The following is a 27,895-nucleotide window of genomic DNA, read 5'->3' on the forward strand; positions in this document are numbered from 1 at the left end:
TTTTGACATATTTTACATCTTTCTGTTTTGCATACCCATTAAATACTTATTGTGGATATAGATTGGTTTTACTGCTTATCTTTTAACCTTCCTGTTAGCTTGTATGTGATTTATTTACTACCTTTTCTGTATGTTTCCTGTTATCAGTGAGCTTTTGATTTCTTAATTTTCATATTTTTAGTTGTGGCCTTTTGTTTTTTGCTTAGAGAGGTCCCTTTAACATTTCTTGTAAAGCTAGTTTGGAGGTGAACTCTTTTAGTCTTTGCTTGTCTATAAAACTTTTGTTTTCTCTATCAAATCTGAATGAAAACTTTGCTGAATAGAGTTTTCTTGGTTATAGGTTTTTCCTTTTCATCACTTTAAATATGTAGTGCCACTCCTTTCTGGACTTCAGAGTTTCCGCTGACAGTTCAGCTGGCAGACTTCATGGGATTTCCTTTGTGCATAACTTGTTGCTTTCCTTTTGATGCTCTTCAGTTCAGTTCAGTCGCTCAGTCGTTTCGGACTCTTTGCGACCCCATGAATCGCAGCACGCCAGACCTCCCTGTCCATCACAAACTCCCAGAGTTTACTCAAACTCATGCCCATCGAGTTGGTGATGCCATCCAGCCATCTCATCCTCTGTCGTCCCCTTCTCCTGCTGCACCCAGTCCCTCCCAGCATCAGGGTCTCTTCCAGTGAGTCAACTCTTCACATGAGGTGGCCAGAGTATTGGAGTTTCAGCTTCAGCATCAGTCCTTCCAATGAACACCCAGGACTGATCTCCTTCAGGATGGACTGGTTGGATCTCCTTGCAGTCCAAGGGACTCTCAAGAGTCTTCTCCAACACCATAGTTCAAAAGCATCAATTTTTTCGGTGCTCAGCTTTCTTCACAGTCCAACTTCACATCCATACATGACCACTGGACAAACCATAGCCTTGACTAGATGGACCTTTGTTGGCAAAGTAATGTCTCTGCTTTTTAATATGCTATCTAGGTTGGTCATAACTTTCCTTCCAAGGAGTAAGCGTCTTTTAATTTCATGGCTGCAATCACCATCTGCAGTGATTTTGGAGCCCCCAAAAATAAAGTCTGACACTGTTTCCACTGTTTCCCCATCTATTTCCCATGAGGTGATGGGACCAGATGCCATGATCTTTAGTTTTCTGAATGTTGAGCTTTAAGCCAACTTTTTCACTCTCCTCTTTCACTTTCATCAAGAGGCTCTTTAGTTCCTCTTCACTTTCTGCCATAAGGGTGGTGTCATCTGCATATCTGAGGTTATTGATATTTCTCCCGGCAATCTTGATTCCAGCTTGTGCTTCTTCCAGCCCAGCGTTTCTCATGATGTACTCTGCATATAAGTTAAATAAGCAGGGTGACAATATACAGCCTTGACGTACTCCTTTTCCTATTTGGAACCAGTCTGTTGTTCCATGTCCAGTTCTAACTGTTGCTTCCTGACCTGCATACAGGTTTCTCAAGAGGCAGGTCAGGTGGTCTGGTATTCCCATCTCTTTCAGAATTTTCACAGTTTATTGTGATCCACACAGTCAAAGCTTTGGTGTAGTCCAATAAAGCAGAAATAGATGTTTTTCTGGAACTCTCTTCTTTTTTTCGATGATCCAGCGGATATTTGGCAAATTTGATCTCTGGTTCCTCTGCCTTTTCTAAAACCAGCTTGAACATCTGGAAGTTCTCGGTTCACGTATTGCTGAAGCCTGGCTTGGAGAATTTTGAGCATTACCTTAACTGCGTGTGAGATGAGTGCAATTGTGCGGTAGTTTGAGCATCTTTGGGATTGCCTTTCTTAGGATTTGGAATGAAAACTGACCTTTTCCAGTCCTGTGGCCACTGCTGAGTTTTCCAAATTTGCTGGCATATTGAGTGCAGCACTTTCACAGCATTATCTTTTCAGGATTTTGAAATAGCTAATTTGGAATTCCATCACATCCACTAGCTTTGGTTCATAGTGATGCTTTCCTAAGGCCCTCTTGACTTCACATTCCAGGATGTCTGGCTCTAGGTGAGTGATCACACCATTGTGATTATCTGGGTTGTGAAGATCTTTTTTTGTACAGTTCTTTGTGTATTCTTGCCACCTCTTCTTAATATCTTCTGCTTCTGTTAGGTCCATACCATTTCTGTCCTTTATTGAGCCCATTTTTGCATGAAATGTTCCCTTGGTATCTCTAATTTTCTTGAAGAGATCTTTAGTCTTTCCCATTCTGTTGTTTTCCTCTATTTCTTTGCATTGATCACTGAGGAAGGCTTTCTTATCTCTCCTGGCTATTCTTTGGAACTCTGTATTCAAATGGGAATATCTTTCCTTTTTTCCTTTGCTTTTCACTTCTCTTCATTTCACAGCTATTTGTAAGGCCTCCTCAGACAGCCATTTTGCCTTTTTGCATTTCTTTTCCATAGGGATGGTCTTGATCCCTGTCTCCTGTACAGTGTCACGAACCTCCATCCATAGTTTATCAGGCTCTCTATCAGATCTAGTCTCTTAAATCTATTTCTCTCTCACTTCCACTGTATAGTTATAAGGGATTTGATTTAGGTCATACATGAATGGTCTAGTGGTTATCTCTACTTTCTTCAGTTTAAGTCTGAATTTGGCAATAAGGAGTTCATGATCTGAGCCACAGTCAGCTCCCAGTAATGTTTTTGCTGACTGTATAGAGCTTCTCCATCTTTGGCTGCAAAGAATATAGTCAATCTGATTTCGGTGTTGACCGTCTGGTGGTGTCCATGTGTAGAGTCTCCTCTTGTGTTGTTGGAAGAGGGTGTTTGCTATGACCAGTGCATTCCCTTGGCAGAACTCTATTAGCCTTTGCCCTGCTTCATTCTGTACTCCAAGGCCAAAGTTGCTTGTTACTCCAGGTGCTTCCTGACTTCCTACTTTTGCAGTCCAGTCCCCTATAATGATGCTCTTAATAGTATCTTTATCTTTCATCTTTGCCTTTTTAATTGCAGTGTGTTTTGGTGTGATCTCCTTTCAGTTTATCCTGTTTGGGACTCTCTGTATTTCTTGGACCTGGATGTCTGTTTCCTTTCCTGGGTTAGGGAAATTTTTAGCTCTTATATCTTCAGATATATTCTCCACCCCTTTCTTCTCCTTCTGGGATCTCTATAATGCAAATATTAGTATGCTTGACATTGTCCCAGAGGACTCTCAAACTGTCCTCATTTCTTTTTGTTCTTTTCTCTGTTCAGCTTCAGTGATCTCAACTGATCCATTCTTCAGTATCTTCCAGTCTATTGATTCCTTCTAATGTATTTTAAATTTCAATTATTGTGTTCTTCGGCTCTATTTGGTTCTTCTTTATAGCTTTTAACTCTGTTCTACTTCTCCATGTGTTCATCCATTCTTCTTCTGAGTTCTTTGACCATCTTTATGATCATTACTTTGAACTCTGAATCATGTAGATTGCCTGTGCCTCCATTTCACTTAGTTCTTCTGGGCTTTATCCTCTTCCTTTGTTTGGGACGTGTTCCTCTGTTGCCTCATTTTGCTGAATTTGCTATTTTTATTTCTGTGTCTCTAGTGAGTTGGTTCTGTTTCCCAGGTTTGGAGAGTGGCCTTCTGTGGGAGACGTCCTCTATGTCCCAGCACTGCGCCCCACTCTGGTCGCCAGGCCACATGCTCTCAGGGTGCCCCGTGGAGGCTGCATAGGTCCTTCTGTTACGGTGGGCGGCATGGTGGACGTGGCAGGTCCTCGGACCGGTCAGGTTGCCAGGCCCTGCCGGGGGAGGAGGCTGCTGGCCTCTGGTTGGCAGGGCCTGGCGGGTCTTGGGGTTAGTGCTGGCCCACTGACAGCCGGGTTCTGGGACAGTAGGTGGTGGGGCCAGGGTTTTTGGATCTAGTGTTGGCCCGCTGGTAGGTGGGGTCAGTTCCTACGTGGCTGGTTCTGGGGCTATGGTGAGCGGGCCGGATCCGGCATAGCCAATTCAGGAGACTGAGGCCCTGTGGAGGTGGTATTGGCCTGCTGGGGGTGCGGATGGATTCCAGGACTGCTGGCTGAGGGGCCCAAGGCGTCCCAGAGCTGACCTGCTGGTGGGCAGGGCTGGGTGCAGGGGGTCTGAGGTGGGGGTCCTGGAGCTGCAGCTGGTGTGTTGGCTGGGTCCTGACAAGGCAGCCGTGGGGCTGTGGTTGTCCTGGGGCTGGTGTCCACCTGCTGGTGGGCGAGGTCAGGGCCCAGGGTAGCTGTGCCGGAGCCTCCCCTCAGCGGGTGAAGTTGGGTCCTGGGCCTGGGGTCTGCACACTGGCAGGTGGCGCTAGGTCCTGTGGTCTCTGACTGCAAGGCCCAGGGGTTCCAGAACTGGTGTTGAACCGCTGGGGGGTGTAGCCAAGGGCCTGGGGTTCCTGGGGCTCTTGCTGGCTCACTGGTGGGCAGATCCAGTTCCCAGAGTTCTGGCTGCAGGGCCCTGGGGATCCTGGAGCTCGTGTGGGTCTGCTGGTAGACAGGGCCATTTCCTGACACAGCTAGCTATGGGATCTGGGGTGTCCCAAGCCTTGTGTTGGCCCACAGGCAGGGGGACCAGACCCCAGGTGGCTGGCCGATAGGCCCACAGTGTCTCAGAGCTGGTGTCGGCCCGCGGGTGGGCAGCAGGGCCAGGTGGGCCAGGGCCCATCCTGGCCTGTTGGTAGGTGGGCTAGGTCCCGCCACGGCAGGCTGCAGGGCTGCGCTGGTCCTGAGGCTGGTGTTCACCCGCTAGTGCCTCTGCCCTGGGTCCTGGAGCGTGTGAGATTTTGTGTGCACCCTGGAAGAGTGGGGTTTCTCTTTCCCACAGTCCTCTGGGACTGGAATCCCCAAACTAAGCCCTGTTGGCCTTCAGAGCCGAACGTTCTGGGGTTCATCTTCCTGGGGCAGGAGCCCAGGGTGGGGCCCAGGCCCATCGCTCCTTGGTGAGAGCTTCTGCAGCAGTGCTTATCTTCCAGTGTGTGGGCCCCCCACTCGGAGGTGCGGCTCTTGGCTGCACTGCCCGACCCCTCCTGCCCATCTCGCCACGTGGTTCCTGCTTTGTATCTGGGTCCTGGTCTTCCTCAACAGTAGTTGCTCTGTAAATAGTTGTGATTTTGGCATGCCCATGAGAGGAGGTGAGCTCAGGTCTTCCTGCTCTGCCATCTTGGCCTGAACTCCCACCATCCTCCTTTTTAAATGTAATTTTTATTTATATATACATACAACTCACCACTTTAAAGCATACAAATTGGTAGGTTTTAGCATAATCATAAAGTTGTGCAGCCATCACCACTAATTCCAAAACATGTTTGTCACCCCAGAAAGAAACTGCGTGCTTGTTAGCAGTCATTCACCATTTATCCCTCCCCCGTCCTCTGCCAGCCATTAATCTATTGCCTCCATGGGTTTGACTGTTACCATAAATGGAATCGTACAATATATAGCCTTTGGTGTCTGACAGCTTTCATTTAGTGAAACAAAGTTTGATAGTCGTCCATGTTGTACCATATGCCAGGACTTCATTCCTTTTTATGGCTAAATACAGTATTCCATTGCATGGGTATACCGCATTTTGCTATTCATCTGTCAGTGGACATTTGGGTTACCACCTTTTTGCTATTAAAAATAATCCCGATATGAGCTTTTTGATTACCTGCCAAACTCTTTTCACACCAGCTGCACCATTTTATATTCCCAACAACAGTATATGAGGGTTCTGATTTCTACACATCTTTGCCTTGTCCATTCCATCTCCCCAAGCATTTTTTGTTTCAGGCTTCCCTAGCAGATGTGAAATGATAGCTCACTGTGATTTTGATTTGCACTTCCCTATTGACTAAAGGTGAGCATCTTTTCATGTGCTTTTTGGCCATTTGTATCTCTTGGGGGAATGTCTGTCCTAACCCTAAGCCCATTTCAAAACTGGGCTGTTTTCTTATGGTAGTTGTAAGCCTTCTTTATATATTCTGGATACAAGTCCTGTAAAAGACACATGATATTCAGATGTTTTCTCCCGTTCTGTGGATTGTCTCGATGGTGCCCTTCAAATCACAAGGCTTTCATTTTGATGAAATACAACCTGTCTTTTCTCTGTTGCTTGTGTTTTTGCTCTCCTATCTAAGAAATCATTGCCAATTCAAGGTGATAACGATGTATGAGTGTGGTTTTTCACTAAAAATTTTATACTTACATGTGGATCTTCAGTCCATTTTGAGTTAACTTTGATATATTGTGTGAGGTAGGGACCCAACTTCATTCTTTTGCATGTGACTATCCACTTACCCAAGAACAAAAGTGTTGAAAAGACTGTTTCTCCCATTGAATTGTCATGTTACCTTTGTCAAAAGTCAGTTAACCAAAACTGTGAGGGTTTATTTATAGACTCACGTTTCTATTCTATATACATGTGCACACATGTATTTGTATATATATATCCTTTTGTCACTGTCACATTGCCTTGATTACTGTACCCTTTATTAAGTTCTGAGATCAGAGAAGTGTGCATCTTCCAATTTTGTTCTTTTTCAAGATTGTTTTGGCGGTTCTGGGTCCTGTGCATTCATTTTAAAAATTTATTTACTTATTTTTGACTGTACTGGGTCTTCACTGCATTGAGCAGGGTGGTGGCTTTTCTTGTTGTGGAGCTCGGGCTCTAGGGCACGCGGGCTTCCGAAGCTGTGGTGTGTGGGCTCAGTAGGTGCCGTGCCCAGGCTCTAGAGCGCAGGCTCAGTAGGTGTGGTGCTGGGCGTACTTGCCCTGCGGCATGGGGGATCTTCCCAGATCAGAGATGGGACCCTTGTCTCTTGCATTAGCAGGCAGATTTTGTACAACTGAGCCACCAGGGAAGCCCCTCCCTTGCATTAATTTTAGGATTAATTTGTCAGTTCCTGCAAAAGAGGCACCTAGGATTTTGATAGGAATTGCACTGAACATGCAGGTTGGGGAGTATTGTTGTTCAGTAACTAAGTCGTGTCCAACTCTCCGCAACCTCACACTGCAGCACGCCAGGATTCCCTGTCCTTCACTGTCTCCCGGCGTTTGCTTAGACTCATGTCCATTAAGGCGGTGATGCCATCCAACCATCTCATCCTCTGTCATTCCCTTCTCCTCCTGCCTTCGATCTTTCCCAGCACTAGGGTCTTTTCAAACGAGTCAGCTTTTTGCTTTAGGTAACCGAAGTATTGGAGCTTCAGCATCAGTCCTTCCAATGAATATTCAGGGTTGATTTCCTTTAGGATTGACTGGTTTGCTCTCTTTGCAGTCCAAGGGACTCTCAAGAGTCTTTTCCAACATCACAGTTTGAAAGCATCAATTCTTCAGCGCTCAGCCTGCCTTATGGTCCATCTCACATCCATACATGACTGCTGGAAAAACCGTAGCTTTGACTATATGGCAAAGTGATGTCTCTGTTTTTTTAATGTGTTGTTTAGGTTTGTCATAGTTTTTCTTCCAAGGAGCAAGAGTCTTTTAATTTTATGGCTGCAGTCACTGTCCACAGTGATTTTGGAGCCCACGAAAATAAAATCTGCCACTGTCTTCACTTTTTCCCCATCTATTTGCATGAAGTGATGGTACTGGATGCCATGATCTTAGTTTTTTGAATGTTGAGTTTTAAGCCAGCTTTTTCACTCTCTTCTTTCACCCTCATCAAGAGATTCTTTAGTTCCTCTTCACTTTCTGCCAGTTGAGTGGTATCATCTGCATATCTGAGGTTGTTGATATTTCTCCTGGCAGTCTTGGTTCCAGCTTGAGATTAATCCAGCCCAGCATTTTGCATGATGTACTCTGCATAGAGGTTAAATAAGCAGGGTGACAATATACAACCTTGATGTACTCCTTTCCCAATTTTGAACCAGCCAGTTGTCCCATGTCTGGTTCTAACTTGCTTCTTGACCTGCATACAGGTTTTTCAGGAGGCAAGTAAGGTGGTCTTATTCCCATCTCTAAGAATTTTCCACAGTTTGTTGTGATCCGCACAGTCTAAGGCTTTAGCATAGTCAATGAAGCAGATATTTCCTGGAATTTCCTTGATTTTTCTATGCTCTGGTTCCTCCGTGAAGCTATGAGCTGCGCAGGCCACCAAAGATGGATGGGCCATGATGGAGATCTGACAAAGCAGTCCACTGGAGAAGGGGATGGCAAACCACTCCAGTATTCTCGCCTTGAGAACCCCATGAACAGTATGAAAAGGCAACAAGATATGACACCAGAAGATGAGCCCCCCAGGTCGGTACATGTCCAATATGCTGTTGGAGAAGAGCAGAGAAATAGCTCCAGAAAGAATTAAGAGGCTGGGCCAAGGCAGAAACGACGTTCACTTGTGGATGTGTCTGGTGGTGAGAGTAAAGTCTGATGCTGTAAAGAACAATATTGCATACAGACCTGGAATGTTAGGTCCATGAATCAAGGTAGATCAGGTGTGGGGAGTATTGCCATCTTTTTAAAAAAACTATGTATTTCTTTTTGGCTGTGCTGGGTCTTCACTGCTGTGCAGGCTGTTCTCTAGCTGTGGGAAGCGGGGCTTCCTCTTGGGTGCAGTGCACAGGCTTCTGTCGCGGTGGCTTCTCTTGTTGCGGAGCACAGGCGCTAAGGCGCGTGGGCTCAACCGTTGCAGTCGGTTCCCGGGCTCCAGAGCACAGGCTGGGTAGCTGTGGTGCGCAGGCTTAGTTGCTCCATGGCATGTGGGATCCTCCCGGACCAGCGAGGGAACCCTGGTCTCCTGCGTTGTGAGCAGTCTTAGCCACTAGACCATCAGGGAAGGCCCTCCTTTTGCATTGTTGTTTTTAATGAGTTCATGGATTCTCATTTATATGTGTCTGGCTCTGGGCTTTTTCTTGTGGGAAGTGTTTTGATTACTGATTCAATTCTTTTCCTTTACAGGCCTGTTCAGGCTTTCTTTTTCTTCTTAATTCCATTTCAGTGGTTTGTGTGTTCATAGAAATATTCTCATTTCACCTAGGTTATCTGTTAGCTTACATTTGTTCATAAAATCCTCTTATTTTTTTTTATTTCTGTAAGAATGGCTATCATGTCTCTCTCTCATTCCATCTTTTAATAATTTGACTCTCTTCTCTTTTCCCTTGGCCTTTCCAACAGATGGTTTGTCAAGTTTGTTGGTCTTTCCAAAGAATCAACTTATTTCATTGATTTTTTTTCCTATTGTTTTTCTGTTCTCTATTTCATTTATTTCTGCTAGAATGTGTCTTGTTCCCTCTTGGTTGCTTTAGGTTTATTTTGCGCATCTTTTTTAGTTTCTTAAGGTATATGTGCTTAGTATATAGAAAGTGTTAGTCGCTAAGTTGTGTCCAACCCTTTGCGACCCCGTGGTCTGTAGCCCGCCAGGCTCCTCTGTCATGGAATTCTCCAGGCAAGAATACTAGAGTGAGTAGCCATTCTCTTCTCCAGGGGATCTTCCTGATTCAGGGATCAAACCCAGGTCTCCCGCATTGGAGGCAGATTCTTCACCATCTGAGCCACCAGGGAAGCCCAAGAAAACTGGAGTGGGCAGCCTGTCCCTTCTCCAGGGGCTCTTCCTGACCCAGGAGTCGAACTGGAGTCTCCTGCACTACAGGCGGATTCTTAACCAGCTGAGCTACCAAGGAAGCCTCTTAAGGTATATGGTTAATAATTAGAGGTTTTTTCTTAGGATAACATTTATAACCATAACTTTCCATCTAAGCATTAGCTGCATTGAGTAACTTGATATACTCTGTTCTTGTTTTCATTTACCTCAAAGAATTTCCCAATTTTCCTTGAATTTCCTAATTTTCTTCTTTAACCTCTTGGTTGTTTTGGTGTGTGTTGTATGATTTCCACATAAATGTGATTTTCCCACATTACCTCCTGTTATTGATTTCTTTTAAAAAAATTTATTGAAGTATAGTTAATTTATAATGTGTTAATTTCTGCTGTGCAGCAGAGTGATTCATATATATATTCTTTCTCATTGTTTTCAATTATAGCTTATTGCAGGATATTGAATACAGTTCCCTATGTTATACAGTAAGACCTTGTTTTTTTAACCATCCTATATATATATATAATAGTTCGCATCTGCTAATCCCAAACTCCCAATACCTCCCTCCCTCCTCCACCCCCTAAACAACCACAATCTGTTCTCTGTGTATGTGTCTGTTTTGCAGATATAGTCATTTGTACTGTATTTTAGATTCCACATATAAGTGATGTCACATGGTATTTGTCTTTCTGACTTATTTCACTTAGTAGGGTAATCTCTAGGCCCATCCTTGTTGCCACAAATGGCATTACCTCAATTCTTTTTAATGGCTGAGTAATATTCCATCACACACACACACACTGAGTAATATTCCATTACACACACACACACGCACACACACACTGAGTAATTTTCCATCACACACACACACACTGAGTAATATTCCACTACACACACACGCACACACACTGAGTAATTTTCCATCTCACACACACACACACACACACACACACACACTGAGTAATATTCCATTACACACACAGACACACACACACTGAGTAATATTCCGTCACACACACACACACACACACACACACAAATATTCCATTACACACACACACACACTGAGTAATATTCCATCACACACACACACACTAATATTCCATTACACACACACACACACACACACACTGAGTAATATTCCGTCACACACACACACACTAATATTCCATTACACACACACACACTGAGTAATATTCCATTACACACACACACACACACACACTGAGTAATATTCCATCTCACACACACACACGCATGCACACACACTGAGTAATATTCCATCTCTCACACACACACACACACTGAGTAATATTCCATCTCACACACACACACGCACGCACACACACTGAGTAATATTCCATCTCTCACACACACACACACACTGAGTAATATTCCATCACACACACACACTAATATTCCATTACACACACACACACACACACACAGAGTAATATTCCGTCACACACACACACACACACACACAAATATTCCATCTCTCTCTCACACACACACACACACACTGAGTAATATTCCATCACACACACACACACACACACACACACCACATCTTTCGTGCCCATTCACCTGTCAGTGCACATTCAGGCTGCTTCCGTCACTTGGCTATTGTAAATAGTGCTGCTATGAACACAGATGTGCATGTATCTTTTCAGATTATAGTTTTGTCCGGGTATACGCCCAAGAGTAGGATTGCTATATCATATGGCAACTCTTATTTTTAGTTTTTTAAGGAACCTCCATACTGTTCTCCATAGTGGCTGTCAATTTACACTCCCACCAACAGTGTGGGAGGGTTTCTTTTTCATCACACCCTCTCCAGCATTTCTTATTTGTTGAGTTTTTAACAATGTCCATTCTGGCCAGTGTGAGGTGGTAACCTCATTACAGTTATGATTTACATTTCTCTAATAATTAGTGGTCATGAGCACCTTTTTATGTGGCTGTTGGCCATCTATATGTCTTCTTTGGAGAAATGTCTATTTAGATCTTCTGACCATTTTCTGATTGGGTTGTGTTTTTGATAGTGAGCTTCTTGAGCTGTTTGTAAATTTTGGAGATTAATCCCTTGGTTGGTTGCTCTGTTTGCAAACATTTTCTTCCATTCTGTGGGTCTTCTTTTCATTTCAGTTTTGGTTTCATTTGCTATACAAAAGCTTTTAAGTTTAATTAGGTCCCATTTGTTTCCATTTTTATGTTATTTTAAATTATGAAACAGAAGAACTGATCTTCAAGTTGCAGGTGTTCGATACACGCTTTTTATTTCCATAACACTAAGCTGCATGGATCTAAGAAAACTGTATTTAATGAGCAAAACTTTCAAAGGAAAGAAAAAGCAGGTCACTCATTCCTATACAGCAATAGTCCAGTGAAGGCAAAGCTTTCAGTGTATTGTGCAAGGTGAAAAGGAAGCTCTCAGGCTTCCGAATCGCAGGATCTTCTTAAAGCCCCGGGACAAAACACCTGGCTGGCTTTTAGGGCGTCTTTCTAGACAGTCTCATTCAACATCTGCACTCCAGGCAAAGCAGGTCAGAGCCTTTCAGAGCCAGGAAAACACTTCCTGCAGTGCTTAATCATACACAGCTCAAGGCCTGTGGATAAAACTCCGTATCAAAAGGAGGCTTGGGTCCCAAACAGGTATTGAGTGGGTCACTTATCTGTCAACCAAAATGATTTCTTTAGTGCATGAACAACTCTGCTGAGATTTATTAAGTCCTTGTATAGACTTACTCCTGTGGAGGATGCAAGGATGAAAAACACGATTCTCAACTTCTAGGGGTTTTATGTTCTAGGGGATAACCGGGTAGAGGAGAATTCCAGTTAAGAGGTTGTGTGTGCTGGAGAGGGAACATTTGGAAGAGGGAAACTGAACTAGGCTTTGACAGACTGTAAGATTCTTTTTTTTTTTTTTTACAAATGTGGATAAGAGCAAGCAATTTTTCATACTGCAACCCGAGTGATCTTTCTGAAGCACAAATCTAATCATGACAGTCCTCTAGCTAAAGCCCTTCATTGATGAGAAATATCAACACTGACTTTGTTTTATGAGATAATAGTGCCCAGCACACAGTGAACCGGGAAACAGGCCCAGGAGGGGCCGTGTCACCCCCAAAGTCAGGTACTTAATGGCAGAACCAACCTGGGACTTAGTGCCCCAGGAACACTCCTCTCCTTAGGCACCTCCACAGCCATTTTAGGCTAAAGAAAATAAATGAGCATCCTCGGACACAAGTACATCCACAGGCTGTGGAGGACGATCCAGCCGCGCAAACCTGCGGGCAGGTCTGCGTGTATCCACCCAGAAGGACACTCAAGATGGCTGCTGGCCGAGTGAGGAGAGGTGCAGAGACTGTATGTAGTGGAATCCTGTTTGCACATAACTCACCATGTTGGTGAGTGGCAGCAAGAGGTCTGGAATAACACCGAAGGAGGGGCATTTGGCAGAATGCTCTTCGAGCCCAGACTTCGCTTATCTGAGCCGAGCCCGCCTCCCTATGTGCCCCCTGCACTTCAGCCCCACTGGCCTTAGAGTGCCTCCCCTCAAAGGGCCTTGCTTCCGGGCCCACTGCCCTGCTGGCCTGGCCTCAGTGTTCCCTCCTCGCAGCCTCTCCTGCCCCCTGGTTGGTGCCTGGTTACCACCTCTTTCTTTCCACAGAAATCACACTCCTCAGGGAAACCCTTCCTGATGCCCAGACCAGAGCCACGCCCTGATGGTTTACCATGCCTCCTCAGGGTTTACCATGAAGGTCTGCGGAACCCATGGACTCACCAGGTGGAAAGCTCGGGCTGGGGACCAGGCTTATTTCCCTCCCTCCATGTCCCCCAGGTGGAGCAAGGACAGGCACTCAGTAATAGAAATGTGGAAGTTGAGGGAGAGGAGACAGATGAGAAGAGTTAAGGGGAGACGGTCCAAGGGGTGAAGAACAGCTGAGTATGCCTGGGAGGCCAGCTGCCATCAGAGCAAGGAATCTGGCTTGTAGTTTGTGAACTGAAGGAGGTCAGCCACGCTCCCGGGGCGGGACCGCTGAATTACATGGATCAGCTCGACAGAGGGTAACAGGATGACCAAGTACATTCCAGAAGGCCGTCCACAGCCAGTCTGGATTGATACCGGCTGTGTCTCTGAGAAGAGGAACTTGGGGGTGGACTTTCTCTCCTGCGTGCTCATCCCGTCTCTCGTGTTACTGCTCTGGGGGAGTGACTCAGCGGTCCTGGTGCTTCATCTGTTAGCCCATCAGGACAGGCAGGCCCACCAGCGGAACCTTTCTGTACCTTTCCCGAGCAGAGTCCAACACTTTTTGAATTCATTTTTTCTTTTAAACAGGTGTTTACTAGAGTAAGCAGCGACCTGCAGCTGTCTGGAGCCTGAGTGGCAGACTCATCCAATTTATTGGGCACAAGGGTGGGTTACACCCCAAAAGCTGCTGCTGCAGGATGCCCAGGCAACACGTGGACCTCCTCCACACCTGAGAGCCGAAGGGACCTCAGGTAAGCTCAGTGCCTAGGCTTGTGAGAAACACTGTTTAACTGGAGGTGAGGCCTTGACAGCAGTGTCTGCTTGGGGAGCCAGGCTGCGATCACCAGCTGCTGGCTTACACTTAAGCAGACCTCCTTCCCTACCTGTGACTGCGGGTGCAGAGCAACCCAGATGCGCCTCCACACTAGGCTATAAAGAAACAATTAACCACGGTTAATGGCCCATAATTTGTTATTTCTGTATTCTATTCCCAAGGTTCCCTCCTAAGTTATTACCCATGAAGAAACATAAAACTGCACATAAAACTGTATTTCATAGAAACAAAGTAAGTGAGCTCTTTGTTGTTTTATTTCCTTCTGCTTTAAAACAGTGGGCCTTCCTAACTAGAAATGAGGTTCACTCCCACAGCTGGGAAAGGCTGCCTGCCACTCAGGGTCTCACATCATTACAATCCAGGGACAGGACAGCTAGTGTCAGGGCCTAATCCAAAATGAAAACATGGGCCCCTTGTTCTATACAGTAGGAATATATTTGGAACTGCAGCAGAAGCGCATTAGACCGAGGCAAGGCTCTTCTGAGCCCTGTGACTGCGGAGGCTGTGCACACAGAATGTTCTGGGTCCTGGTGGCAGGGGAGGGGTGGGGGAGGACTCCACCCTGAGGAGTTCAGCACACAAGCAGCTCCTCCCCTGGCAGACCCTCTGCAGCGGAGGGGGCGTCAGGAGAGGCCTGAACCAAGCCCGGGGGTACCGGCGGCAGATAGGGTGGCCAAGGACAGCATCCTCCTGGGGGGCCTTGCAGCTCTGCCCTGCCTGAGGTGAGGTCTTAGGAGGCTGGAGGATCAGAAGAGAACTGGGTGCCTGAGGACGCCGGGAGGAGGGGCGGGAATGGGTGTAGAGAACACTGGGATTGAGGCACGAGAGGGAGTTTCTAGGCATGGGATGATCCCGGTTTTATTTTCATTACTGAAGTAGAATATATCAAATGATGTTTTTTGCCCCTCTAACCCTCTGCCCTCCCCCTCCTTCTCCAGCAGGATGCTGTCCGTCCCGCCGATGGAGGCGGAGCCTGCAGCACGTCTGGCCCCTCTGCCTTAGCAGTGCTCGCTGGTCCTGCCGTTTCCCTGCCGGGTCCCTGCTGGGCCTGCACATCTGCTTCTCTCTGGATCCACCAAGGCGACCGCCACCTCTGGCCTTGTCTGTGACGGCAGCCGCCTCATTGCCTGGCTTTTGGATCATCAGACTGGAGTTGAAGTTCTCATTCTGCGGCAGGTTAGCTGAACGACCTTGGATAGGGCTCTTCACCTTGCTTAGCCTCAGCTGCTTCATCTGTAAAATGGGGATGATAACACCTATCTTAAACAATGGTAGTCTGGACAAAGGGGGCTTAGCACACAGTACATGCTCAACAAATTGGCTTCTTGTCTCCCTCTCCATCCCTCAGGCCCTAGTTTACACATTACTTCCCTAGGGACCCCTCTCCTGACTTGCTGCGGGTCCTCCCAGACGGCTCCGCAGCGTTCTCACGCTTGCCATCGTCTGTCACCAGTCCTCCCCGTGAAGGCAGGGTTCTGGCTTTCCCTGCCTCATCTACTGAGGCGCCTGACAGGAAGTGGGGTTTGTATTTTGCTACTTGACTGCTACCCCTGTACATAATCAAAGGTTTCCAGGTGTGGGGGGGGGGTCCCTGTAATATTCCCCCGCAAACTCCAGTTAAGTGGACAGATGACCACATTATATAAATAAACAGTGGAAACCAAGAGAACCCCACCTGATTTAAGTTAGACCTAGGGCCCTGGGGCGACTCATCATAGCAGATCCCGTTCATGAGAAGCAGGCCTGGGTCAGGTGACCCACTCAGGGCCAGGCTGCAGCAGCCAGGAAGCCAGTGCTCCAGACGGACGGACACTGCCCTGGGACTGCAGTCGGGCTGGGGCGGGGAAGTGCCAGCACTACAGGCCGGACAAGCCCACCCCCGGGGGAACGACGGCGGCCCTCTGCTCATCGACCCACAGCCAGCCGAGCGGCTGAGCCAACGCTGCTTCTCAGGCCTTGACAGCTCCCACCGAGGCTGACCGACCACGGGAGAGGTGTGCACACCAAGGGGCCAAAGCCCTGAGAAGCCCAAGGTATGGAGGGACTGGGGTGTTGTTTCACCTTTATAAAACAACGTGACTAGAAAAGTATGTTAAAAATCTGCAGAGGTTGATGCGTTATGAGATGAGCAGTCGTGAATCCCCCCTCTCTCCAGAAGGTCACTTATCCTCTCCCACCTCTCGAGCTGGCCAGGGCCCTGGCTTCTGTGCTTACCGTGTGTCTGCACCTGAGACACGAGATTCACGCGTGTTTGCACGTGTGCCTGGCCCCTTCGCTCACTGCTGTCACACTCTGCAGGTGGCGTTGCAGGCCGTCTGTCCCTTGCCCGGGCGGCGGGCACCGCGCTGTTTTTGGCGTGTGCTTTCACTGCCTTCGGGTGGGGCTGTCCTGGGGGCCTCGCAGAGGTGACGGGGGAGAAGCAGCAGCGGCCGTGGGCACAGCGGTGGGCAGCTGGGAGTGGGAGGGACTCCCAGCTCAGGCAGGGCTGGGGAGTAGAGCGGGGCGGGCGGTGCTGTGGAGGAAGGGCTGCCGGAGGCCCTGCTTGGACTACAGGAGCGCAGCTCCCCTCTGAGGGCAGGGGGTCAACTCCCCCACCTTCGGTACCTACCACCTGGGCCCACTACTCTGCTCCCCAGGGGCACCTCTGCTGGCCCTCCTTTCCAAAGATGGGCAGACATCAAGAGGTTTGTGTTCGGGAAGTTCCGGGGTCGCCACTGCCCGGAATGGAGGTGAGGCACCAGCACTAAGAATTAGCTCATAGTTGCAAATACACTTTACTAATAGATACTTGTTCCAATCAAGCCTATTTCATTATTTACTATGTGAAACTCTGGTCTCTGTCTACAGTGGGTTAACTCTAAAAGGGTTTTCCAGGTCCCAGTTCTTTCTGGATAATGAGGATCTTTTATCTGCCCAGTCTTCCCTAACAGACGGCAGTGCCAGAGACAGAAATGCCACGTTATCTCCTGGGATAGGGATGCATCTAAATCACCAAAGAAGCCTGTGCAGAACCACCGGTCTCATTAGTTATTAAAAGAGTGAGCTGGTGTATCCAGAGCTGTCAGAAGCAAAGTGTAAGCTGAGGTCTCAATTAGGGCCCCAGAGATGAAGGGCAAGCAGGTGACTGACACCCAGGCTCTTGTCCTCAGCTTTTCAGGCCTTGGCAGTGATCTCCGAAAGTCTAGAGGGCTTTGGAGGGCAGAGCTACAGAGGACATGAGAGGCAAAGGATTCGCCCCTTCGCCCTCCCGGCCTCGGGCAGCGCACAGGAGCCATGGGCACTGGCTTTAGCTGCCACGGTTCATTCCTGCCTAGTGTGGCTCAGAACTTCCTATGACGAGCTTCGTAAGGTGGCCAGGGCTTTGGGGAAGAATTCAACTACCATCTGGAAAGAGGAGGTTAACTTCCTACCTGGACGTGGGGGAGAGGAAGGCAGGGTGGCATCAGGTTCACACCTGCTCCAGGCTGACTGGGAAGGAACTGCGACATCCCAGTGCCTTAGACCCGGCACGCAGAGGACTAGCGACAAGGCCCGGGCTGCAGGCCTTCTGGCTCAGCCCTCCTTCCAGCTGACGAGACTGGGTGAGCGGAGTCCTTGGGCCCCTGAGAACTAGTCCCTCAGGTTGATGTCTCGGGCTGCTCAGGGGACTACCTGATGCCTTAACAGCTTCTCCGAGCCCCTGGGGAAGGAGGCCTTCACTGCATTTCTGGCAGAGACATGGATGGAACTGTTGTTAATAAAGTACCTTGACTTATACAAGTCTCCAGGGAAGCATGTGTGGAAGGAGAGCAGAGAACTGAACGTCAGGAACGCCAGCACCACACAGGAGCAAGGTGAGGCCAGGCTGGCACAGCCCGAAGGCCAGCTGCAGAAGCAGGAGAGCCAGCGGGGACCCCAGAGAACACACATGTCGGGCACAGAGATCTGAGGCAGCAGCTGGCTGGTCTATCAAGTCGAATGAAAGAACAGACATGTCACCCAGGGCGGGTCCCCAGGGCTGACAGGAACTTCAAAACCGGGAGCCACCCCAGTAGAGTGTCAGCAGGTACCAGCATCTAAGGGGGACTTGAAAGGCCTCCAGTTCTAGGGGATGACTGTCCAACAGGCAAAGTACAGTAGGGGAACCATTTACAATTAACTCACATCTGTTTTAATTTGGATGACGAAGCCTTAAGTATGTTCAGCCACCCGGGCTCCTCTGGCATGGGAGGTGGCGAGGAGGGTGAGCTGAAGGGAAGGTGGTCACTCTTTTCCAGCCTCAGGCTCACCTGCTCAGTAGCAGACACAGCCTGGCCCAGGTCCATGCCTCAGCCAGCCACGCTGTGCAGAGGCAAGGCCCAGCGCGCTCCCTCCCCGGCTGCTCGGCCTGCAGAGCGGCTGCTCTGTGCCTCTCTCGGCTTCTGCAGTCTTCAGTCAGGAACCTGGCAAGCTGAGGCCACCTCAACTCCAACAGGCAGTTCTCCTCTGGCCCCTCTTTCCCATTGCTTTTATAGGATTCTAAAGCAGCAGTGCACCTCCAGACCTGCATCCATTTAAAATATATCGATATTTAAAGTTCACACATGAACTTTGAAGTCTTCGAATAGTGACACAATTGCACGTTATTGTAAGTAAATTCAGGTCAGAATGTTACCTCTGTAAGGTGAAGACCCAGGGCAGGACCACTTGTCTTCAGGTGTTAAGACATGGTGGGACAGGAGCCCGGCTGGCTCGGATGGTTCCCCGCGTCCGCCAGCAGTGGACACAGCAGTCCTCGTTTCAGGGACAGAGGGGCGGGGAGTACTTATTAGGTCCTCATCATCGACCCCCACCCCGGGGCCGCTGCTCAGCGGGTGCTGCAGGGCTGGATTCCACCCCAAGCTGTGGGCTCAGAAACCCCCGATTCTTTACATCAAATAACTGGTTTTGAAACTGGCTTTTGTGGCAGCACTTCAGAGGTTCCCTGCAGTCACTCACTGCAAGTGTCATATTAAGGATGATTTTCAGTATTTAACAGGTATGCTCGGAGGTAAAACGCGCATGGCTTAGGCTGCCCGAGACCTCAGGTAAGGCCTCCAGTTTCGTGCTTGTGAGGGCTTCCTGGGTCGCTGCTGGGAGGGTGCGAGCCTGGTGCTGGGGCCACCACACCCGGCTGCTAGTGGCTGTCACCATGTGTAACGTTAGTGATTATAACCTTTGGGTGTGTCTCACCTGATGTATGGAAGGTAAGGGATGAAAGCAGGTCCTGGGTAGTCCTGTTAATCCTTTTTTTCAAGCATCTACTTCAGCTTTGTCCATAAGCAGAGACTGCCGACAAACTATTTCCACTTACATAGATGAAAATAAGGCTTATTCCTCTATAGCATTCCAAATAAAAGCAGATATGAATTGGACACTGAGTTCACAACTTGCACTGGTCAGAAATGCTTCCCCACGCGGACCCTTGCCACCACACTGATTTTAAGACATTATGACTTGAATTTAGTTCATTCTATTAACATTGTTTTTAGGTACTTGAAAGGTTAAAAGAAAACAAAAAAACCTGGATTATATATAATATTAAAACTTTTTGATTTTGGTTACCAGGGATAGGAGGACTTACAGTTTAAGCCTTTGTGTAGTGACTGCTAGGCTCTTCTCCAAGATTTCCGATTTGGCTAATTCAAAGAGAACCAGGTTAGAATAACTATCTAAGGCTGCTTTCTGGAAGCCCAGGAGCTCTGAGGGGAAGGCATCAGAAGAGAAAAGTTTCTTATTCACATTTTGCTGTTTATTCACTGGTAACCCTGGATGAATCTTTGCTGCTCCCTGAATCTCATTTTTCTCAACAAAGCATCAAACTCAAAATGGATTAAAGACCTAAGTGTTAAGACCAGATACTATAAAACTCTTAGAGGAAAACATGGGCAGAATACTCTTTGATATAAATAGCAGCAATATCTTTTTCAGTCCATCTCCCAGAGTTACGGGAATAAAAACAAAAATAAAGGGGACCCAATTAAACGTGAAAGCTTTTACACAACAAAGGAAATCGCAAACAACATGACCCACAAGGGATTAGTCACCAAACAGCTCATACAACTCAGTAACAACAACAAAAAAAACCCAACCCAATCAAAAAATGGGCAGAAAACCTAAACATTTTCCCAAAGACGACATACAGATGGCCAACAGCCACATAAAGAGATGCTCATCACCAGTAATTATTAGGGAAATGCAAATCAAAACTACGATGTTATTTACAAAACAGAAACAGAATGAATGTAAGGTCACTAGAGGGGAAGGGTGGGGTGAGGCAGGAGAGGATAGTTTGGGAGTTTGGAATTCACATGAACACACTGTTGTTTTTAAAACATTTAACCAATAAGGACCACTGTAAAAAATAAAGTTAAAACTAGGAGGGTGGATTAAATCAGTAATTTTAATTTTAATCATCAAAACCTTTCTTCAAATCAGATCTTACTTGGAAGCCCAATACTAAAATGGGCTGGAGACTCACTCCCCACAGAAGAGCATGAAAACCACAAAACTACCCACCTAAGGTCCCTTACCCACCTCTGAAACACAAATGTGGGCTCCTGCTGTCCCCTCCAAGCCTCTTGAACAGACTAAGGGGCAGAGTGGATTTACTCCAGGCACCTAAACACTGGCCACAAGACTGACCAGAGAACCGCAGTGCAAGGGGCTGAACAGCTGCGGGTGAAAACGATAGCTCCTCAGTTCAGTCACTCAGTCTACAGCAGAATCAAGGCTGTTGCAGTAGCAGGCACTGCTGTCTGAGCAACAGGGTATTTAATCAGGATCCAAGCCTCAGGGGTTAAGTTTTGCATTTACAAAAAAATCTTAAAACCAGTCTGGAAGCAGTTAAAAGTCAATTTTGAAAGCCAATGTAAAATTTCACTGAAAATACAACTGAAATGCCAGCTGCCATCAGCAGTATCACAGAAGCTAACTAACATGGATATGATAGAAAGACAGTACGTGGTAAATAAAATACAACGGCATGTAAAACCTTTGTTAATTCCTACTCCAGAGGGCACCCTTTCCCCTCACGGCTCTGACCATCTGCCTAACCTAGAAGAGCCCTGTTTGACCAGAGGCAGCTGGTACCTGCAGAGCAGGCAGCAGACTCCTGCAAACAAGGGAGAGGATGCAGGCAGCACGGCCGCGGTGGATCGGGGCCAGCGAGACCCTGTCTGAAGGAGTCAGAGGCGCGGGAGCAGCGCCGCCGCCTCCCTCACTAGATCTAGCCCTGCCCTCCAGATACCGCATCGGTAAGCTCCACTTAGAACAAGTGCTCTTAGATGACGGAACCAACTGGCAGCTGGACCCCCGCCACATTCTCCAGACTCCAAGTGGAGTCAGTCATTCTGCTGCGCAGCCCAGGCCCGCCATCACCGTCAGCCGCACCCTCGGCTAACGCGGCGTGCCGTGACACAGGAGCTGTTCAGTGGCGGGATCACCCAGCCTGTGGGCCAGGCCAGGCGTATCAAGTCACGTGGCCTGAAGACCGTATTCTAGGGTTTACTCAACTCCCATTTTGATTTTTTTTTAATAGCTGGAAGTTTAACAAATGCCCTGGGAGCATTTTGTTCATTCCCCTTTAAATGTGCCACAGTATTTAATTCTTTAGAATATTCTTTGCTAATGTAGAAGTAAACAATGACCATTTTAGCAAAATCAATTTTCTGTACACCTTTACTAGGAAGTCTTAGTGGATCACCACAGCGCTATCGTTTTTTGGACCGGGATTGAGACCAAAGTACTGAAAGAAGGGAGGTACTGGAGAGACCCAGGAAAGGCAAATCCGGAGATGAAGATGACGACCTGGCACCTCAAGGTCACCTTTAGCGCTCGGGGGCTCAGAGATCAAATACCTCTGAGTGAGGAAAACTGGCTGTGTCCTCGGGTATCCAGTTCCTCCACGTACAGCCTCCTCCATGGGGCACGTCCTGGCCTTCTGCCCACACTGTGGAGGTCTCATCCATCTTTGTAACGCCAGCAGTTCCCCATCTACGGCCCCAACGGCTTTGTTCGATTCTACCAGGATTTCTAACTCCCCAAGGCCTAAAGCATCAGCCCTCAGGAACAGGAGCTCTGTGTAGAGACACACTCAGGTTTTCACAACGTGGCCTAAACCCAGACTCCGCTTCCTGATGGACTGAAGGCCGCTGAAGTGGCACCTTCTCCCTCACACACCTGCCAGATGGCGCACAGAGATGTCAGACTGGAACAGCTGGAGTATTTTAAAGTCTGTGTGCACTTTAAGCAGCGAGTACATCCAGAGAGTGATGAGGGCCTTGGGAGGCTCTCAGGTGGCCATCACAGGCCACTTGGCAAGAGCCCCCAGCTCACCTCGGGCGTAAGGCTGGCGACCCCAGAGCTGGGCACTGCTCGGTACCTACCCTCCCTCGGGAAGGACTGCATCACATCACGTCCCTCAGAGGCCCGAGGGACGGGAAGGGTGCCCAACAGTGACACGGGAAGGAAAATCCCTCTACAGAGAGCAGGAGCGAGTCAGGAAGTGACGAGAAGCCATGGCCTTCTCGACTGGCTGCAGACCTAAGAGGCGGAGGTTCCTCCCTCTTGTGGGAGGAGAAAGGAGACCTCTAATTACACACACAGTCTACTCACATCCAGCTCAGCTTCTGCCCCAGGGAGTCTCTGCCAAGGACAGGCAGAGGCGAGGTGCTTTCTGGCCACCCCCTCAAAACCCCCCTCAGTCTCCGCTGCATGCAGGCCTCGGTGCTTACCTGCTGCTGCAGGTGCTGCCGACACGCCCTTGGTGTGTGGGGTTAAGGGGCCAGAGCACTGGCTGAAATCAAAGTAACAGCAAAAAAAAAAAAAGCCTGGAGGACAGAGGTAGTTTTAATCACTGTTGACACTCACTCCTTCAGGTAAGAAAGAATGGCCGACTGTTAAGATGCTTTCTTTTTAACTTTGGAGACAATAGCGGCAAAAACTATCAAAGACATGTGCTTCAGTGTGTGGGCATCGCGGTGCAGGCTCCTTGCCAAGGTCTAGAGTTGAGAAGAAACCTGGTTTTCCTGTGTCAGAATTCAGTTTCTTAGCAGCACCTCAAACTGCTTTGGTGTCAGAGGGAAATGGGATGAAGGGGAATACACCACGGGGGGAAAAATCAGAACGTGTTAGCAAACGCTACCATGCGGAACACTAAACTTTATTCACTTTATTTATATATTTAACAGTTCTAAAGTATTTACTTCTTGCTTTGACAAAAAATGAAAAATACAGGAGCGCTGATTGACTCCTCTTTAGGAGAAAAGGGTTGTATGTACAGCTGCGGAGTTACGGTTCCTCCTTTACATACAAAGAAAAATATTAATAAAAAAGTGCTTCATTGATCAAAAAAGGGCTAAGAGCTGCAAGCATTTATTCACACTGTACATCAGACCCAAGAAACCCGTAATCATTACCTCTTGGCACCTGTCACTAGGAACTGCACAATCTTCAATTAGACTGACTTCTCCCAACCTGCAAGGCCTGACCACACAAGAGTGTGGAGAAGCACTTACACCCTGTTTCACTAAATGCAAATTCTGAGCAGCTTGCTGCCACTGGAAAGTCAGACGTGCTCAGGTGCCCTTGGCTTTGCCTGGACTGACAGCTCCAGGGAAGGCTTCCGGGCCAAGTCTTGGCTACACCCAGGCACACACAGGAGCCACCTTCCTGAGACACAACTTGCCCTTCGCCAGGGAACTGCTCCCAAAGGGTCAGGAGAGTTCCCAGGCCGCACCCCCACTGCTCACCACAATCTGCCCTGTTACCAGTTAGCAGCTTTTCGCAGAGCCTAGATGGCCCTTCCCCCGGGAGAGAGGGCAGGCACAAAACGTGGACACCAAGATCCCAAAGCACAAACCTAAACTCCGCTCCGCCCTTCTGCATGCCCACCTCCACCACAAACCCTGATTTAAGGCTCTTTGAGGGCCACATCAAAGCTTGCTGAGGAGAGGTGCCTCGCACTTCCCACGGGCTGTGTCCCTCCTCTAAGGAACCCTGCAGTCACCACATCGCCCCTCGCGGCTGACAAGCAGCACACAGCAGAACCGGGCAACGGCGGGGCCCTGCCAGGAGCGCCAAGGGGCAGCGGAGGAAGGCTGGTTCTGTGGGACACACTCCCCCTTTCCAGACGCTTGCACTCTGAGAGGCCGATTCTACCCCTCAAGGGGGAGATCCATGATTGTTTGGGAGTGGGGCGTCTCCGGAACCCTGAGTCTGGACTTCCCTGTGCTGGCCGAGGAAGAGAGTGTTTGGGGGTGCAGGCCCTGGAGGGGGCTTTCAGGTGCCCCCCGGCTCAGCGCCTACTCCCGCCTTGACTGCAGCAGCGGGGAGCTGTGCTCTGGCCGGTCTGACGCCTGAGGGTGGGAAGTGCTGCCGGCCTGGCTGAGGGGGCTGACCACTGACAGTGACGGGGCCCAGACACCTGGGTCTGTTAACAAGACAACGAGAATCCCGTGGAGGAGGAGATGCCAGCCCTCTCAGGGCCTCCGGAGGGTGCCCCCTCCCAACCCCACTCCCACTCCTCTGCCTGTGGGGGGACTGGCCCAGCCCCTCTTGAGGGGGAGAGGGCACACGGAACTGCTCTTAGGGCAGATGCTCTTGGCGTCCTCAGAAGCAAAGGTTTTCCACTCAGCTCTGACGTGGCGGCGGTAACGAGGATCAGTCACAAACGGCAGCACCGGCTTTATTCCCCGCTGTCTAACTCAGGCCTCCACTCCTGACTCAACCAGCCTCCTCCCATCCTGAAGAACAAAGCACCGCTCAGCATCGCTCAACAGCTGGCAACCTCTGGTCTTCCATCAAAAAAAAATAATTTTTTTTTAAAAAAGACAACCAGGGTACTTTTCTCTTTTTGGGAGGCAGAGGGAGGATAGAAAATGGAGAGGAAAAAAAATGTGGGGTGGGATGGGAAGGGAGGAACCAAACCACAACCCAGTGGTGCATCCCAAAGTGCCCCCATTCTGCACAGCTGGCTCACGCCCCCGTTCCAGAGCGCACGGGCCTCCAGGTCTGCCCAGGCTGAGTGGGCCTGTCAGGGGAGCAGCAGCTTGGCCTCCGCCTGCCCCAGGTCACGGAGCTTCAGTTTGAAGTGGCAGCAATGGGCTTATCCAGTTCTAGGTCAATGCTGGAGCTTGTGGGATGCAGGCTGCTATAGCAAGACTTGCACACTCGACTAGGTTCAAAGAGCTGTTGGCTGGGAACTGGAACCTTCTGGTTACAACAACTGGAGCAGAATACGTTCCCACAGTTCCTTGAGATGAGAAAAAAACAGAAACAGCGTTAGTGTCAGCAGCAGAGACAGGCTGGGGAAACCAACTTCAGAAGGCAGAGCTGCCCTGTATGCAACTCAGATGTGCTGGAGACTGGACTCCTCTACACCAAACACTCCGGTGGGTCTGACCCAGTGAGAAGCCAGGCAGGGAAGGGACCCCTCCCGAGCACAGTCGCACACCACTCTCACTTTACGGTCCAGGACACTTGGCTGCCTTACCGCTACGGCTCAAGGTTACCAGGTGTCAGAAGATGCTGCTCAACAGAGATCCATGGAAGCAAATGGGCCCAGGGTGGAAGGCAGCTACTAGCTCGATGACTGAGTCTTGGCCCAGGAAAACCCTGTGGCCACACCCACCTGAGCAATGGCCTCTGTGTAGCTTGTGATCATAAAGAGGCCAGAGACCAATTCAATTGGTCTCCGAGCCACTCAGATGAGAGAAACCTCCAGCCCACCTGGGGAGGGAGGAGCCCGCGCCCAAAGGCTCAGAGGCAGTAACACAGAACAGGCTGCTGTCGTCTAGGACTGCTGTGCTGCCGGCATGCGAAGCCAGGAGACGAGCGACCCGTGCCACGTGCTCAGGGTAGAAGGACAATGCAGATGAACACGCGTGCACACACACCCCCAATTAGACAAGGGTCAGTCACTCGTGGGTCACTCTGCTGCCCGCATGCATCTCCAGGGAGTATCTGCGCTCTGAAGGCCTGACTGCACCCTGACCTCTCACCCTTCCTCCATTTGAAAGCCCAGCTCTGACGTGTGTGTGCAGCATAGGTCTGCACAGCCAAACAGATGCCCTACACGGCCTCCAGGAAAGGGAACTGGCAGAGGCTGAGTTTCTGCTCACCTTACAGCCCCACTCTGGGAAGGTCCTAAAATCAACCCCAATAAGCCCAACAGGAGGCTCCCAAAGAGTCTGATGCAGCCCTCCAACGACGTGGGGTCAAAAGCTAATGGGTAACTCCTCCTCAGCCAGCGTCACTCACGACCTTCTCCTTGATGCTCCTCAGAAAGGAAACCCACTGCTGGATTAAGGACCACTTAAGCACAAAAGAGAATGCTGAATACCCTTTGCAGACAAAAGAATACCACAAAAGGAAAGGGGCAATGAAAAGACAGAAGGAAAACCAACACACAAGACTTCATCCTCTGGAATGCAGTGAGTAATTCACAACTGTTTCTGAAAAGCGTGCATCAGTAAGAACCTGTGGTTACAGAGAGAAATTGCCTCAATCTATCTCTTAATGTGTACATTTATTTCACATACCTGCTGGAATTCAACTCAAAGGCCTGACATGAATTTGATGAGCTAAGCTTGTCTATCTGACCTCTCTCAGGCAATCCTGACAGATGCCATGTGGGGTCTTGCCTTGCAGTTTTCAATGCTAGCAGTTCTCTGGAAAGACCACCTCTTGTTCGGTCCTGGGCTTTTTTTTTTTTTTCCCAAAGAAAAAAAAAGAAAAGACCAGTGATGCCAGTACCATTCTGGCATCGCAGGGAATGACTGACCCAAAAGACAAAGCTCTAAAAACCCCTCTACTGGCCACTTCACAGGACCAGCCCCTGCTGAAGCAGCCCTCTTCAGGGCTCGCCAGAGCAGATGGCTCGCCTGACCTGTGCAGTCAGCAGGCGCACCCTTGGCTGCAGCCTGACCAGCTCCAGTGGTCTCCTCAGCCAGCGGCTGTGGTGCCCCCACGCCCCCAGCCCACCCGCCTGCGCTCCCGGACCCAAGCTTCATCCCAGTGAGTGCAGAGAAGGGAATGGGAGCGTTAGTGTGGAGAAGTTACTGTAGATGTGCAGACACCACAGACAGGCTGTTGCAAATGCTCACCATGTTTGATCAACACGATCAGTGTCCCTGCAAGGAGGGGAGAGAGAGCTCAGAGGAGAAGCCAACTAAAGACATTTGGGCTTGGGTGAGGGCAGGGAGATACACAGTCCTGGAAACATCATCGCTGGACAGGGGGGTGGTTCCATTTTCAATCCAGGCCCACTCACGCAGGTGAGTTCTGTCACAATTCAGATCAAATTCCTATCCCAGGAACACTATGCTCCAGTCACCACCCCAGCTGGGGCAAAGCACCCATAGCCACTCACTCTGCAGCCCAGAAAGAAGTTAAGAGCCTTGTGGACAGAAAACTGCCTGCTCAGCCAGTCCCACCAGACCCCACCCGGAAGAAGTATAGGGTCAGGGAGCAGGGCAAGGGGCAGGCAAGTGAAGCTCCCTGCCCACAACAGGAAAGCTCTTTTGCTCACAGCAGCCATGCTGCAGGGGAAGCACTTTCACTCTAGGAATAAGAAGTGGTGGTCTGGGTGGAGATGGCTGTTGTTCACCAATCAAGGAAGAAAAAACAAAAAGGGACATCATTTGTACATTTCAAAACTTACTATCACTCTAAAATGAAAGAGAGAGACCAAATGCAGTTATGTAAACACCAATTTTAGAGGCACAAAAGGTGAGCCGGGGTCCTGAAGACCCCTGGGTCTGCCAGCCAGATGCCCGCATCTCCATCTGCAGGCTCTGCCCCAGCCTCGGCCCCTACACCCCTGCCCGCCCCGCCACTCCCCCC

At 49.0% G+C, this 27,895-nt stretch overlaps 1 protein-coding gene across 10 annotated transcripts in view; it reads right to left on the reverse strand.

Moving 5' to 3' along the window:
• Positions 1 to 23,197: 23,197 nt before the first annotated feature.
• Positions 23,198 to 27,895, reverse strand: part of MTMR3 (myotubularin related protein 3) — a 125,586-nt gene continuing 120,888 nt past the window's right edge. For 6 of the 10 annotated variants that reach the window (XM_043436858.1, XM_043436828.1, XM_043436868.1 and 3 more), the window contains 2 exons: positions 27,157 to 27,183; positions 23,198 to 25,304 (listed from right to left, as the gene is read on the reverse strand). In XM_043436858.1, the coding sequence (XP_043292793.1) occupies positions 25,133 to 25,304; positions 27,157 to 27,183 (199 nt within the window). In that variant the 3' untranslated portion in view covers positions 23,198 to 25,132. The remainder of the gene's footprint in view (positions 25,305 to 27,156; positions 27,184 to 27,895) is intronic. The other 4 variants (XM_043436873.1, XM_043436839.1, XM_043436881.1 and 1 more) reach the window with 1 other exon arrangement.

Source organism: Cervus canadensis, chromosome 1 (genome assembly GCF_019320065.1).
Source record: "Cervus canadensis isolate Bull #8, Minnesota chromosome 1, ASM1932006v1, whole genome shotgun sequence".
NCBI classification, from domain to species: domain Eukaryota; kingdom Metazoa; phylum Chordata; class Mammalia; order Artiodactyla; family Cervidae; genus Cervus; species Cervus canadensis.